Genomic DNA, 14353 nt, shown 5'->3' on the forward strand with positions numbered 1-14353 from the left:
AGCTGGCCGATAAAACGATAATGATAACTATCATGAAATAATTTTTGTCAACAATAATAATACAACTTTGATCATTTTAAACTGCAATTACACCACCCGACCACCACAGAGAACTGGGGCGGTGTTGCGACATGTATGCTAGTTCCAGACCAACGCTCAGGAGATGTGTCGTACCAGTGCAAAGAGCAGCCTTATTGAAAATGTCCTTAACCCACTTTCCTCATTTGAGGACAACCTATAATATTTTTCTTGATATCCGGGGTTTCCTCATTTTATATAAATGTTCTGAAAACGTTACAAAAATCTAAAACTTGTTATTTTGGGATAAAATGGGTTAAGTTCATCCAACTTTTTTCATTTTTTTTGGTAAATGACCATATGTGAGGTAAGTTCACCCTGTTTCTTTTTGTGAGGCTGAAAATAATCTGCTTGCCAATGTTGATGTCTTCAGCTGATTATTTTATTTATTTCATATTGCACAGAAACTTTTGGTTTGGAGGCAAATTTATAAAAATAAAGACGCCTGTCAAAATTTCGGCATATTTTATTCTTTACTTTTCATAGTGTAGGGAGTTGTCTTAAATTTATTGCACAGCAGAACAACCAAAATACTGTTTAAAATCATTTCATATTCTCTTTGCTTATAAAGTAAGGTAAGATAATTACTTTCATATTTTAATGAGGAAAGTAATTCATTTATTTACAGGTTTGAAGTTTCAAATTTGAACCAAAAAAAGATGATAGTTATCGATATCGACTGATAATTTTTTCTTATCGTGATAACAAATGTTGTCATATCGCCCAGCTTTAACCTAGAGACTCAGCAGAAATGTAGATTGATGGAACAAGAGAGAAAGAAGAACATCACCTTGCACATAGCCTGGATTAAATCAATACGACCTCCCAGTAGTTATAATTCACGGCCCCCTTGCTGGTTGTGATGTTGAAATTCTCTGCAGTTATGTAACAGAATTTGGCAAACCAATGAGTGCAAGCCAAGTGGAGGCACAGAAAGACACCTTCCAGACATAATGCAAGGACAGTGTATGATGCCAGCTGTGCCATGTTATAAAAAGGGGAATTGCGTGACAGTTTTGTCCTCGAGTACATTTGGGATTTTTTGTGTTTTTGTTTTACAAATTTCAAGGCTATAGCTATATGTGTGTGTATATGTATATGTATATGTATATGTATATATATATATACATATACATATTCATATATATATATATATATATATATATATATATATATATATATATATATATATATATATATATATATATATATATATATATATATATATATATATATATATATATATATATATATATATATATATATATATATATATATATATATATATATATATACATATATATATATATATATATATACACATATACGCACGCACGCACGCACGCACGCGCGCGCGCACACGTATCCGTATCCATGAAAAGCGAAGAGCAGACAAAGCTTCCGTTTTCTCCCACAGTCCTTTTGTCCCATCCCCGAGGTCCTCCAGAAGTGTGCACCCTTTACGGGACCCCTAATGTTGTCGTCATTTGTTGTACTATACACAAATGGCATACTGCACAATGCACTCACACGCACAAACGTACGCACGCACAGACATACACGCACACAGACCTACACGCACGCACAGACATACACGCACAACGTGAGCTAATGCTTCTAAATTCCGGGCCGAGCAGGCCCCCAAAATGACCTTAACCATGTATGCAATATGATGCATGTTTGTGTACTGTTAAATGGCCTACTTATTAGCTGGAGGCACGAGAACACAACTGAGTTGTCCCGGATTCTAAGTCCCAATTTGCAAATGAATAGATTGTTACCGTGAGCATAGTACACTAAATGGGCTCAGAACAGCTGAATTCAGGTGTCGTGTTTAAAATTACTGGCACATGTATCTGTCAATGAAGAAACATCTCTACTCACAATAATTTCTGTTCTTCAATTCCTACTTGAACCCATGCAAGAATCACCACCATTGCATCAACTTTGATTGTGGATCTTACCAGCTATAAACCACAGGGTTACATTGCAGGGAGGTTAACAACAAATAAGTGAATCTTGATGGAAAAAAAAATACCTCAAGTGGAGGAATTTGAATTTGAAACACACTCATATGGATTCCGGATGCTTATTTGACTTTAGTAACATGAATCTCTTCCGAATCCCAACACTTTATTGGTCGTTTGCTACATTTGATCACTGCTGGACAAACATCTAATGGAAAGTAAAATTAATGAATTGAGCCTCCTTTACTGATTCCATGTGTGAAATTCCAAAAGAGGATTTTGTTCAACACATTATTATAAGACTCATGTAAGTATATAAACGAAATATAAAATTAATCAGTGGGTTTCAAAACGTTCCTGCCAATCACTACTTGGTAATACAAGCATCACAACCAACAATGTATAGATTCCAGTCGTCAATTTGGCCTCAATAATTATCAAAAATCTGAGAGTGCAGATTAATGGACATTAAATTGTACAAGGACGTAAATAAATACCATATTTTCTCGAATTAAACGCGCACTCGAAAATAACACGCAGGTAATTTTGGGCCAAAAACATCTGGAAAAACGCAGTAATCGAATATAGTGCGCACCTAAAATTTCCCGCTGACGAAAATCAGAAATCTTACCTTTTTTTCTTCGTTTCACGATTGTTTTGTTCAAAACCGGATAGAGAAATCTTCAGGTACGAGCGTGTCGAGTGTCGTGCAGTTGGTGGAGTTATGCGTTTGAATTTTAGGACAATAGATGATACACAGAGTGGACAAACATATCATGTAGACATGTTATGTTGCAATACCTTTTGTTTTAAGAAGTTCTTTCTCTAACTCTGGGAACATTGCTTTTCTTCCACGTCCTGATGCTTTTGCTGTTGCTTTTTCTTTCAATAATGAGTCTTTCTTCTTCCTCCAACCACGGATGTTAGCTTCACTAATATCGAATTTTCTTCCAGCTTCTCTGTTGCCCAATTCCTCTGCCACTTTGATGACTTTTCTTTTGAACGCTGCGGTATAACTTGCTCGTTTTGATGCCATGTTGCTTGTACAATGTCCAAAACTGAACTGAGAGAGGGTGAACTGAGACGAGTACGAGGCTAGAGGGGGGCAGTGGTGGTCTCGGCTTTCCGATTTTCGATCGGCTTTACGAGATGAGGTAAAATCCGTGCGTCAAAGTGAGTTTGACAATGCTTTTTTCGATCGAAAATTTGTAATTTATTTTAGTTATTGATTATAACACGCACCCCATATATTAGAATTAATTATATAGAAAAATTCTGCGTGTTATATTCGAGAAAATACGATAAGTAAATTTCACAAGAATGCAATAGAATTCAAAATACAAGTCTGATGAGGAAAAAACATTCTCAGGTTAAAAAGCCTAAATTTACAGAAATGAACACGACACATTATCTGAGACTTAAGTTATAAGAAATGTAAAAATTTCTGTGAATTTTATAATTAAAACAAATGTCATTTAACTTGAATGGGAATTAAAGTGCTAAGCAGTCAGTGAAATGAGAAATTAACATCATGGAAGTTTTTAAGTAGAGAAAACATCCTAATATGGCACCATACTTGGAAAATAACTCACAATTATAACGAAGAAATCATCTGTTGCAGGGGATTTGATATTGGCAACCATTTCTGTGAATGGATGTATGATTACAACTGTGATGAATTTCCTTTCTTCAAAGTGAATACTAAGGGTTATCCATCCAAGGCTCAGCAGGTTTGTGCAATGTTTAAAAATGTGTTCTTTTTGTATCACGACAGCAGTTTTCACATTCAATAATGAAATAAGATACCATATTTGCAGCTCTACTTCCTTGAAAATTACCTGCGTGCATCTGATCCAGAATTTGACACGCTTAGTCAGGAAGACCAAAGAAAAATGAAGAAAGATCTTTACATGGAGGTCAACAGGTAATTAAAGTGACTATATTTGAGACCAAAAGGCTAGCAGCATTCAGAAATAAATGCCATTGTGCTTTGTTTTGGACCACAGGTTCTCCCTTGCATCCCACTTCTTTTGGGGATTATGGTCAATCATTCAGGCACGTCTCTCCACTATTAAATTTGGATATCTGGTAAGTGATAGACTATCACAACTTTTATCTTTTACGATTTGGCCTTATTATTGTTAAAAAAATAATGGGGGAAAACACAATGAAAATAAGTTCAATAAGTATTTCAACACTGCTACATTGCTTCTCATTTAAAAATCATGGTCTCAAATGTTCATCTTGGGTGCATGTCCACTGTGAGAGAGAATCTAAAATGAAAAACTACCAGTATATGATTTTATTTGTACCCCTGTCTATCAGCTAGAATTCCGATCCTCAAAGAGGTGTTAGTACACCTTTTAAAGGTCCACCTCCCCTCCATGTATTATCCTGAATCAGATGCACCTGTTTGAGGTCATTAGCTACATAGACACCTCTCCACCCCATACAATCAGTGAGACTCAAACTTGTAACATGGCCAAGACCAAAAAGCTGTCAGAGACAAAATTGTACACCTCCACAAGCCTGGCAAGGGCTACGGGGAAATTGCCAAGCAGCTTGGTAGAAAAAGGTCTACTGTTGGAGCAATCATTAGAAAATGAAAGAAGCTAAACACGACAGTCACTCTCAATCGGAGTGGAGCTCCATGCAGGATATACCCTTGTGGGATTTCACTGATCCTAAGAAAGATGAGTAATCAGCCCAGAACTACACGAGAGGACTTGGTTAATAACCTGAAAAGAGGTGGGACAACTGTTTCCAAAGTGACTGTTGGACATCTCAAGGAGCACTGTGCAAGGAATGGTATTGAAATGAAAGGTATACCAGATCATTACAAATCTACCAACACTTGGCCTTCACCCTAAACTTTCAGGAGAACACTGATCACAGATGCAGCTGAGAGGCCAATGATCACTCTGGATTAACTGCAGAGATCTACAGCTCAGTTGAGCGGGTCTATCCACAGGACAACAATTAGTCATACAAGGCACAAATGTGGCCTATATGGAAGAGTGGCAAGAATAAAGCCATTTCTCAAAGACATCCATAAAAAGTCTCGCTTAAAATTTGGCATAAGCCACTTGGAAGACAGCCCAAATGTCTGGAAGAAGGTGCCCTGGTCAGATGATACCAAAATCGGAACTTTTTGGCCACAATGCAAAACAATATCTTTGGCCTAAAAGTAACACAGCCCATCACCCTGAATGTGCCATCTCCAAAGGGAATATAGTTAAAAATTGATGGAAAGATGAATGGACCCAAATACAGGACCACTCTGGGAGAAAACCTGTTGGAGTTTGCAAAAGACCTGAAACTGGGACGGAGATTTATCTTCAAACAGGACTACGATCTAAAACATAAAGCCATATCTACAACCGAATGGTTCAGAAATAAACGTATCCAGGTATTAGAATGGCCAAGTCAAAGTCCAGACCTGAATCCAATCGAGAATCTTTGGCAGAACTGAAGACTGCTGTTAACAGACGCTCTCCATCTCCAACCTCACTGAGCTAGAGCTGTTTTGCAAACAGAATGGCCAAGAATTTCAGTCTTTCGATGTGCAAACCTGATAGAGACATACCCCAAGTGACTAACAGCTGTAATTGCAGCAAAAGGTGGCGCTACAAAGTATGAATGCAAGGGGGCCCCCACTTTTCAGTTTTTTTATTTGTTAAAAAAAGTAAATGATATCCACTAAATTTCATTCCACTTCACAATGATGTCCCCAGTGTTGTTGATTCTTGACAAAAAAGTTTAATTTTCCATCTTTGTTTGAAGCCTGAAACATGGCGCAAGGTTGATAAGTTAAAGGGGCTGAATAGTTTCCAAGGCACTGTATATTTCCAGATTTAACAGTTGCAACAGAATTATTTTAGTTTTCCAAATGTTACTTATTAAATGTATTTCTCGTGATAACATAATTTCAAGCACAAACCATAAAATGATTAACAGCAAAGAAAACATCTTTAAAATTGGAGCCTTTAATTCTACCTTCGGACCAATTTTGTATCACACGACACATCCATTTTTACACGGGGGGGAAAAATCACATTTTCAAAATTAATTAATCTAGTATGCCTAATTCATCCATTCATTTTCCATACTGCTTATCCCCACACAAGGGCCGCCTTAACAATAACACGAGAGACCCTTTTTATTTTCATCACTTTTCACAACCTTTTGGAATTTTTGTAGACTCACACCTTCTTTGATATGTTTCTATACTCAGCCGCAAATCATTTGTTATTCATATTTGCCCAAAAAACTTTACGACCTGCAGAGTGGCGCAGTCAATATTTTAGTTAAGAGGTGGTTGACCGAGATCAGGTCAGACTGCCATGACAACAGCATGCCAAAATGCCTGAGCGTTTGCAGTTCTCTGAATTGCACTTCACATTGTCTGAAACACAGCAGACCTCTCTGCCCAAGGTCATACACTCACCAGCTGTTAAAACAATCAGGGAACAGCTGCAGTCTATGGTCAAGTAGTTGAAAAATAGAAAATATAGCAGACCGCGCATTAGTAAAATTGCATTTGTAAACTCTTTAGAATTACTGACGTTACACTTTCATATGAAAAATGATTTGAAATCATTGAAAATTAAGTTTCATTTACCGTGTGAGGCAAAAAGGCAAACTTTCTATTTTTTCTACCTGAAGTAAGCTTTATCTAATCATCAAATCAAGATGAAACTGCTTGAAAAAAATACAACACAAAAAATGCATGGTTTATTATTATTTTTATTACTATAAATAACATGTAACCAGTTAACCTTGTGGCCCTGAAACTAATTTAGGCCCATTGGATGCTATTTTGACAAAGATTTTGGCCAATTTGTTTTTATATGCATTCACATTGTTTTATTTGTTTTTTAAACACTCAATCAATGGCATTACCTAGCTATTGCATAATGTACTCAGGTTTACTGGATGTATTTTAGTTCAGTTCTTTTTCCTCCAAAATATTATAGGAAAAAGTCAGAAAGCTGTAGTACACATTTTCTGCTTAAAGCAGGGTTGTCAAACTGAGTTTGGTTTGCGGGCCACATTCACGGTAGCTACTTCTCACATGGGCTGGACCAGTTTATTTTTGGGCACTTCACTGACTACACACCGTTGACAGCGCTAGACTTCGATCCATCTGGACTGGGAGCATCAAATCAAGGTTTGTTAGCTCCCCAAGTCAAAATGGATTGGACATCTAGCCAATGTTCCCTCAAATTTTTTTGTTTGTCTGGGCAGAAAGACAACCTCCCTGAGCACACTGAGTACCCGTGTGAGCAACATCATCATTGCTCGCTGTGGGCACACACCTGCCATAAGCAGGTGGATGTCTACTACACATAAATGATTTAGTAATAATAAAATGTAATGATTAATATCTATGAATGGGCGGCCCGGTGGATGATCGGTTCGCGCGTCGGCCTCACAGCTCTGGGGTCCTGGGTTCAAATCCAGGTCGGTCCACCTGTGTTGAATTTGCATATTCTCCCTGGGCCTGCGTGGGTTTTCTCTGAGTACTCCGTTTTCCTCCCACATCCCAAAAAGATGCATTGTAGGGTGATTGGACACTCTAAAATTGCCCCTAGGTATGGGTCTGAGTGTGCATGGCTGTCCGTCCTTGTGCCCTGCGATCGGCTGGCCACCGATACAGGGTGTCCGCCGCCCCTGGCCCAAAGTCAGCAGTGATAGGCTCCAGCACCCCCAGTGAGTGATAGTGGATAAAGCAGTTCAGAAAATGAATGAAAAAATATCTATCAATAAAACATCTTCATCTTGTTCTTCTATTTGCACAGTAAAGTAAAAAGGAATGTATTAAGAAATATTAAAATGTAATTAAAAAAAAGATAGAAGGGCTGTAAAACACGAAAAACATAAGAGCAGACAGAGCTACTGCCACCGGCTACCGCATGAACGGCGCCATCATGAGGAAAGAGGGAAAAAAGTTAGGATTTTATTTTGTGCGCGCCATATGATTGCTGCTGCGCGGAGAAGACGAGAGTAGTGCGCAATTGCGCACGCGCCCAGCTTAGAGGGAACATTGCATCTAGCCCTGTCAATGGCACTAAAAGATGAACATCCAGCAGTCATCTTAAGTTACAATCATACCTCTACTTACGGAATTAATGGGTTCCAGAACTTTTATCGTTAGTTGAAAATTTCTTAAGTAGAGCAGTATGTAAATACTACAACTAAACCCTTAAAATTCATCAAGGTGTTTTGTAGTAAAAGGGTCAAGACAAACAAAAATGATAGAAAATGATCTTAAAATTGAATTTTTCAAACCGTATTAAGTCGTCAAAGGCAATTTTCTTTAGATCGTTTTTTTTATCCCCAAAACATCCGTCAACAAGCACCGCCAAAGGAGAACTTAAATCCAAACAGGTAAGAAGCAGTGGCGATAAAAAAAATGGGTTAAAAATTAGATGCCAAAGAAATCATGAAACATTAATGGAAAAGATTAAAAGTTCAATGTCATATCGTTTTGAAATCTTAATTTTATGTGTTCATGTGTTTGTATGCTCTCTGCCTCTGTTGCCTAACGTTAGCATCCTGACACTTGTGCACATGCCCTTCAACACGAATAGATTTTGCATGTTTATTCATTTTAATTTCTTATTAAAAAAATATGATCATTTTCTTTCTCTCTGTGTCTCTTCACACATTTCCTACAAAATTGGGACACATTGATACATTTTTAAGGGTTTAGTTAGTAGTTTTGCTCCGACCGTGTAATGAATTAGTGTTTACATATAAAATACTGCTCTACTTACAAAATTTTCAATTTATGAAAAAAGTTTTGGAACCAATTAATTTCGTAAGTAGAGGTACCACTGTTTATGCAAATAACCCCGCGAGAGCACTTGTAAAACTCACCTCACTGGAAATTTACTGCACATCTGTGCCCCACAAAAACAGTGACTTATCAGCAACAATGGCCTTGCTGTAGGAGCAAAGCTTGGAAGCTCCCATTCATTTCTTATCAAAATAGCAGTTGCAGGTCATGGCCACTGTGTATATGTAAACAAATGTGTGACTATTTCTGAATAAATGTAAATCTATCTGCACATAACATGAGGTGACCCCAGATAACAGGCAGCGATATTAATATGAACTATGATCTTCTGAACATAAAATTCAGTAGTTATAGCTACAGTGTCATTTTAATTGGGGGGTCAATAAATGACCCCTATCTAAATTTTAGCTTGTTTTTTTCACCTTGTACTCGGATGATGGTTTCTTAAAATGGTTTCTACAACTATTCCTAACTAATTTGTACTTTCTGGCGTGTATGTATAGGAGTACGCCCTCGACAGATTTGAGGCCTACTTCCAGCAGAAGAAAACATGGGCCGTCTAGTGAAGTGAGAAGACTCTCAGCAAACAATCTCTGTGGAGGGGGTCATTACTAGCTGATACAGATTCCATGCTTTACTTACACTCTCCCACAAGAGTATTTGCTGGCTGCTCTTTGTGGTAGGGCTGCCAAATCGAATTGAAAGTCTGGGTGTTTCTCGACACCCCGCACTGTGCTGCAGCTCAAAGTTTCAACTGCCTACGGACCTATAATCTGGTCAAGGTATTTGCATTGCTTATATGAATATGACTCATCTAAGATGTGCTAAAGCAGGTGGAAAAAATGATCCTATTTGAAGCTAGACTGGACACCTTAACATTGCATCAATGTATTGATCATTCTGTGAGAAAGAGCCAAAATGTCCACTTATTATAGTAGATTTCTGCTTACTGAAGCGTCCTGCTACGTATATTATATATAACCCTCATGTACCAGTAACCTGGCACTCTTTGTTACTAATACTAGACTGTCAAGCTAATAGTATTATGACTTCATATTATGAAGTTGGTGCACGTGCAATTTTATTTTTTAAAGGCAGTTTACACTGTTATTTAGGCCAGAGAAAGGGATGGTGTATTTCCATGCACAGTAATACCTTGGCATACTAGTGCCCCAACATACGAGAAATTTGAGATACGAGTAAAATTCCGAGCAAACATTTGCTTTGCGATACGAGACAAATTTGGAGATATGAGCATTCGAGACCTCCAGGTGGCCAAGATGCAAGAGGCTACTTATGATAACAGTGCCGCATCTCCCTTGTTTAAAGATAGATATCTACGAGCACTGGGCAGAGCGTTGCATATTTTCAGGTTTTTTTGTGTTAGTGCAGAATTAAGGGAAAAACCATGGGTTCAAAGCAAGCAGGTGCAATGAAGGGTAGTACGAAGAAAAGGCGTATGATGACAATCGATATTAAGCATGAAATAATAAAAAGAACATGAGCGTTGTGTACGCATGACGAAGCTGGCTCGTTAATACGAGAGAAGCACCTGGACAAGTTGGCAAGTGGTTGTGCGTTATCCTATTGTGAGGACATTTGTCTGCATTTTTTCCGTAATATTTTGAAGGAAAGACAAAAGCAAACAACCCTAGATAGGTTCCTTTTATAAACTGGAAGCGAGGCAAAAAGAGCCAAGCCAGAAGAAGAAAAGTTTAAAAAAAATTAAAACAAAATTAGAATTAAGTTTAGTGTAAGGTAAGATTAAAACCGATTTTTAAGTGTCTGTATCATAATCTAAATTCATTTAAGTTAAATTTATGTTATGTTACGAGGGCGTTGTCATCCAAAAACTGTCTCTCTTTCTCTCTGCCCGCCGCGCACTCCGCGTTGTACTGAATGTCTCATTTTAGTATTGAGCATCATAACCACTAGATAGTTATTTGTTACTGTGTTAGTAGATGGCGAATTAGAACCAATAAAAAAAAATACAATATAATATTCGGTTTTTGGTGTTTTTTCAGACAGTGGGAACGAATTAATTTGTATTTGGTTCATTTCCATTGGAAAAGTTGATTTGAGATACGAGCAAATGACATACGAGCTCGGTCCAGGAATGCATTAAGATGGTATCTCAAGGTATTACTGTATAAGAATGGTCATGGGTGAACCCCATTCAAAATGTCACTGTGAAATCGTCTTACATTACTCATAGAGTATTATATTTTGCTGTTGTATTTAACAGCAACTGTCAATAATCAGCATTTAGCTAGGATGAAGTTCACTTACTGAAATGGTTTAAAATACAGCTGTAACGACAGCTCTTCTGCAATTTTTGTTCAAGTCACATTCCCCATTTACTTTATGACTTGATCAACTGTTTTCTTTACACTAGGGGTGGCCAAGTCCGGTCCTTGAGAGCCCCTATCCAGTCTGTTTTCCATGTCTCCCTCCACCAACACACCTGAATCAAATAATCAGGATCGGTATGAAGCTTCTGGACAGCTTGCTGATGAGTTGATCATTTGATTCAGGTGTGGTAGAGGAGGGAGATGTGGAAAACAGACTGGATAGGGGCTCTCGAGGACCGGACTTGGCCACCCCTGCTTTACACTTTGCTCTCAGTTAGGTAATTAGAGTACCGTATTTTCTCGCATATTAGCCACCTCCGCATATAAGCCACCTCCGCATATAAGCCGTACCCTTAAAATCGTTGAATTTTACAATTTCTCTCGTATATCTCGTAATCTTAAGAAATCCGTTGCTGGATTGGACATTCTTATAGGGTGTTGCCTGCACGTAGACAAATTCAAAAAGGAAGTACGGTGAGCAGTAGAACCAGGAAGTGTGTGCGTAGCGGTCTGGTTTGTCATCCCTAGGTAAGATGGCGGCGCCCTGAGCGAGCAATGGCAGGCACAAGAACGTGAGTTTATTTTCATGTTTAATGCCAGATACGTTTTTTTTCTTGAATTTTATTCATAGACGTCAAAATAAATTTGTCTTGTGTCATGGCGTTTTGTCCTTGTCACCTTAGTTTCGTGCCTGTCATGTCTAATTCGTGCGCATATAAGCCGTACCCTCGATACAGTCATCATTTTTTTTGGCGACAAATACGGCGTAAATGCGGGCCAATACGGTAAATTATTTAAAGTCCTTACAGTTCGTGGGAAAATTAATTCTAGATTATTTTTCTCATTTGCTACAGACCATCTTGGTGGAAGAATAAAATGTTTTGTAAATGACAAAATAAAACTAAATTCTATTGTACTGTACAAATTTAAATGTTCATGATAGCTGGCAAGCAAATCAAAACAACATAAAAGTTAGTGAAGATTGGACAAGACATCCAAGACGTTCCTTTGACTGTCATTATCAATAGCTTTCCTTAATATTTTACAATTATGTTGAACTGCTTTGTACTTTATACAGCTTTGTGTTCCAAGTTGTGATTACGCATTTTTTGTTTTTTTGATTCACTGAGTCTGAAAGTAGAAACCCCGAAAATGTGATTCTTTAAAGCATACAGTTGGCATTACCTCATTGTTTCTATTAGTTGTTGTGTGATTTACTCATCAGCATATACTGTATGTGCCAGTTGTCTGATGCTGGAACTACATCCAAAAATGTTTGAATGTCCAGTGCAGCACTTTTAATCTTGAAGGGATAACAAAAAGCAAAATAAATAAAATATAAATTATGTCAGTTTAAATAAAACTGGGATTCATTTGAATTATAAAACTCATTTTGCATGCAGGTTTTATTTATATTTCACTGTTATCCTTATTTTTGAATTGTATATGTAGTTGATTTTATTCGATACTGCACTGGGAATATTGTCCATAAAATTATCATGGTTGTGTTTTTTCCATGTGGAAAAGCCAGTTTTTATTACATTCAGTAGAACTTCCAGTAATTTTTTGTTTCTTTCCGTTACATGATGATTACACTTAGAATAATAATATATACATTTTTCCTATTAATTTTGGGACAAATATTTAATGTCGATATGCTATCACAAAGATTTTGATTTAACAGTACATTCTGTGGTATTCAAGTCTCATTCTCTAAGCCAGGGGTGGCCAAGTCTGGGCCTCGAGAGCCCATATCCAGTCTGTTTTCCACGTCTCCCTCCCAACACACCTGAATCAAATAATCGGGATCGGTATGAAGGTTCTGGACAGCTTTCTGATGAGTTATTCATTTGATTCAGGTGTGATAGAGGACTGACTGGATAGGGGCTCTCGAGGACCGGACTTGGCCATCCCTGCTCTAAGCCTTCCACCATCATAAAGTTACATTGACCATCTTTAATGCTTGTATTTTTTTATCCAAATACAGTAAGACAATTTCACTTATTTCGGAAAACATCCATTCTGATAATATGGCTTGGACCAATGTTAGTCATGGGTAGGTAGATTTGGGTTTGCAATCCCAAAAGTCTTAAAACCCCTATCATAATTTAGGCAAGAGTCTTAACTGCTTCAAGTGCTTACCTTAACAACAATGTATATATCATTCCCAAAAGGAGTTCCTCAAAGGTAGTTAAAATTGAAGTGACGTCCCATTCATAATTCATACGGTTTAATGTTTGTCTACGTTCTGCAGCACTGCATATAATCTGGGAAGGCTTTTTTTCACATGGAAAAGGACTGTTTAAATTCTTGCAGACGTCATTTTTTAAAAATCCAAACACTAATGTAGGGGAATTATCTTACAGTTCCTTTTTGTCCTAATTCATCACAGTGTTCTATTTGTTTGAGGTCAATCCAGTCAGATTAATCTACACCAAACTTTCGGAACATGCCATCTCCATCCAAACATGGATTACAATCTTTAGTTGTCTGAATTTAACAGGCATGCTGAACACCTTTGTTATGGCTAGGCCATAAACATACTTCTCATGCAACAACAATGTGCAACCTCACAAATTTTCTCTGAAAGAATGGTCAAATAATTTATATAAACACTCCTAAACCTTGTAAAAAAGCCTTTCCAGAATGGTTGAAGATATAGCGACAAAAGAGGTGCCAAATTCATACTAAAACCTAGAGATTAGGAATGGGATTCATATGAGTCAGGGCCAAAGAGCAAATAGTACCTACCCACCCTACTATCTTGGTAATAATCCATTTAGAATTTTTTTTTTAATGTTCTGAAAACGGTGGACTAAACCTTTTGTTGTTGTTGATCATTTCATTTAATTATGTTCACATATCCGTGTTGACTCTTGCCCAACTTTCTCTGCTAGACGACAATAGAAGAAATACACATGTCATGATCTCCAAATTGATAGTAATACACATGTATTTGAAATACTTGATTCTAAAGTATTGTTATGATTCTTAACTTAGCCAATATGTTATTGCTATCTAATGCAGGATAAAAATGACTGATCCTCCTTGTTGTATTTCTGCTTTGCACAAATAAAAGATGTAAAGATAATGAATATTTGTTTGACTTTGTGTTGTGGGCTGGGTTAAAGTGGACAAATGTGGAGACTTACTGG

At 37.4% G+C, this 14353-nt stretch overlaps 1 protein-coding gene across 3 annotated transcripts in view; it reads left to right on the forward strand.

The window, feature by feature from the left end:
- The window catches only part of chka (choline kinase alpha), a 41037-nt gene extending 26748 nt beyond the window's left edge, over positions 1-14289 (forward strand). For 2 of the 3 annotated variants that reach the window (XM_077595964.1, XM_077595966.1), the window contains 4 exons: positions 3667-3775; positions 3863-3969; positions 4052-4133; positions 9351-14289. In XM_077595964.1, the coding sequence (XP_077452090.1) occupies positions 3667-3775; positions 3863-3969; positions 4052-4133; positions 9351-9410 (358 nt within the window). In that variant the 3' untranslated portion in view covers positions 9411-14289. The other variant, XM_077595965.1, reaches the window with a different exon arrangement.
- Positions 14290-14353: the final 64 nt, after the last annotated feature.

Source organism: Stigmatopora argus, chromosome 3, assembly GCF_051989625.1.
Source record: "Stigmatopora argus isolate UIUO_Sarg chromosome 3, RoL_Sarg_1.0, whole genome shotgun sequence".
NCBI lineage: Eukaryota > Metazoa > Chordata > Actinopteri > Syngnathiformes > Syngnathidae > Stigmatopora > Stigmatopora argus.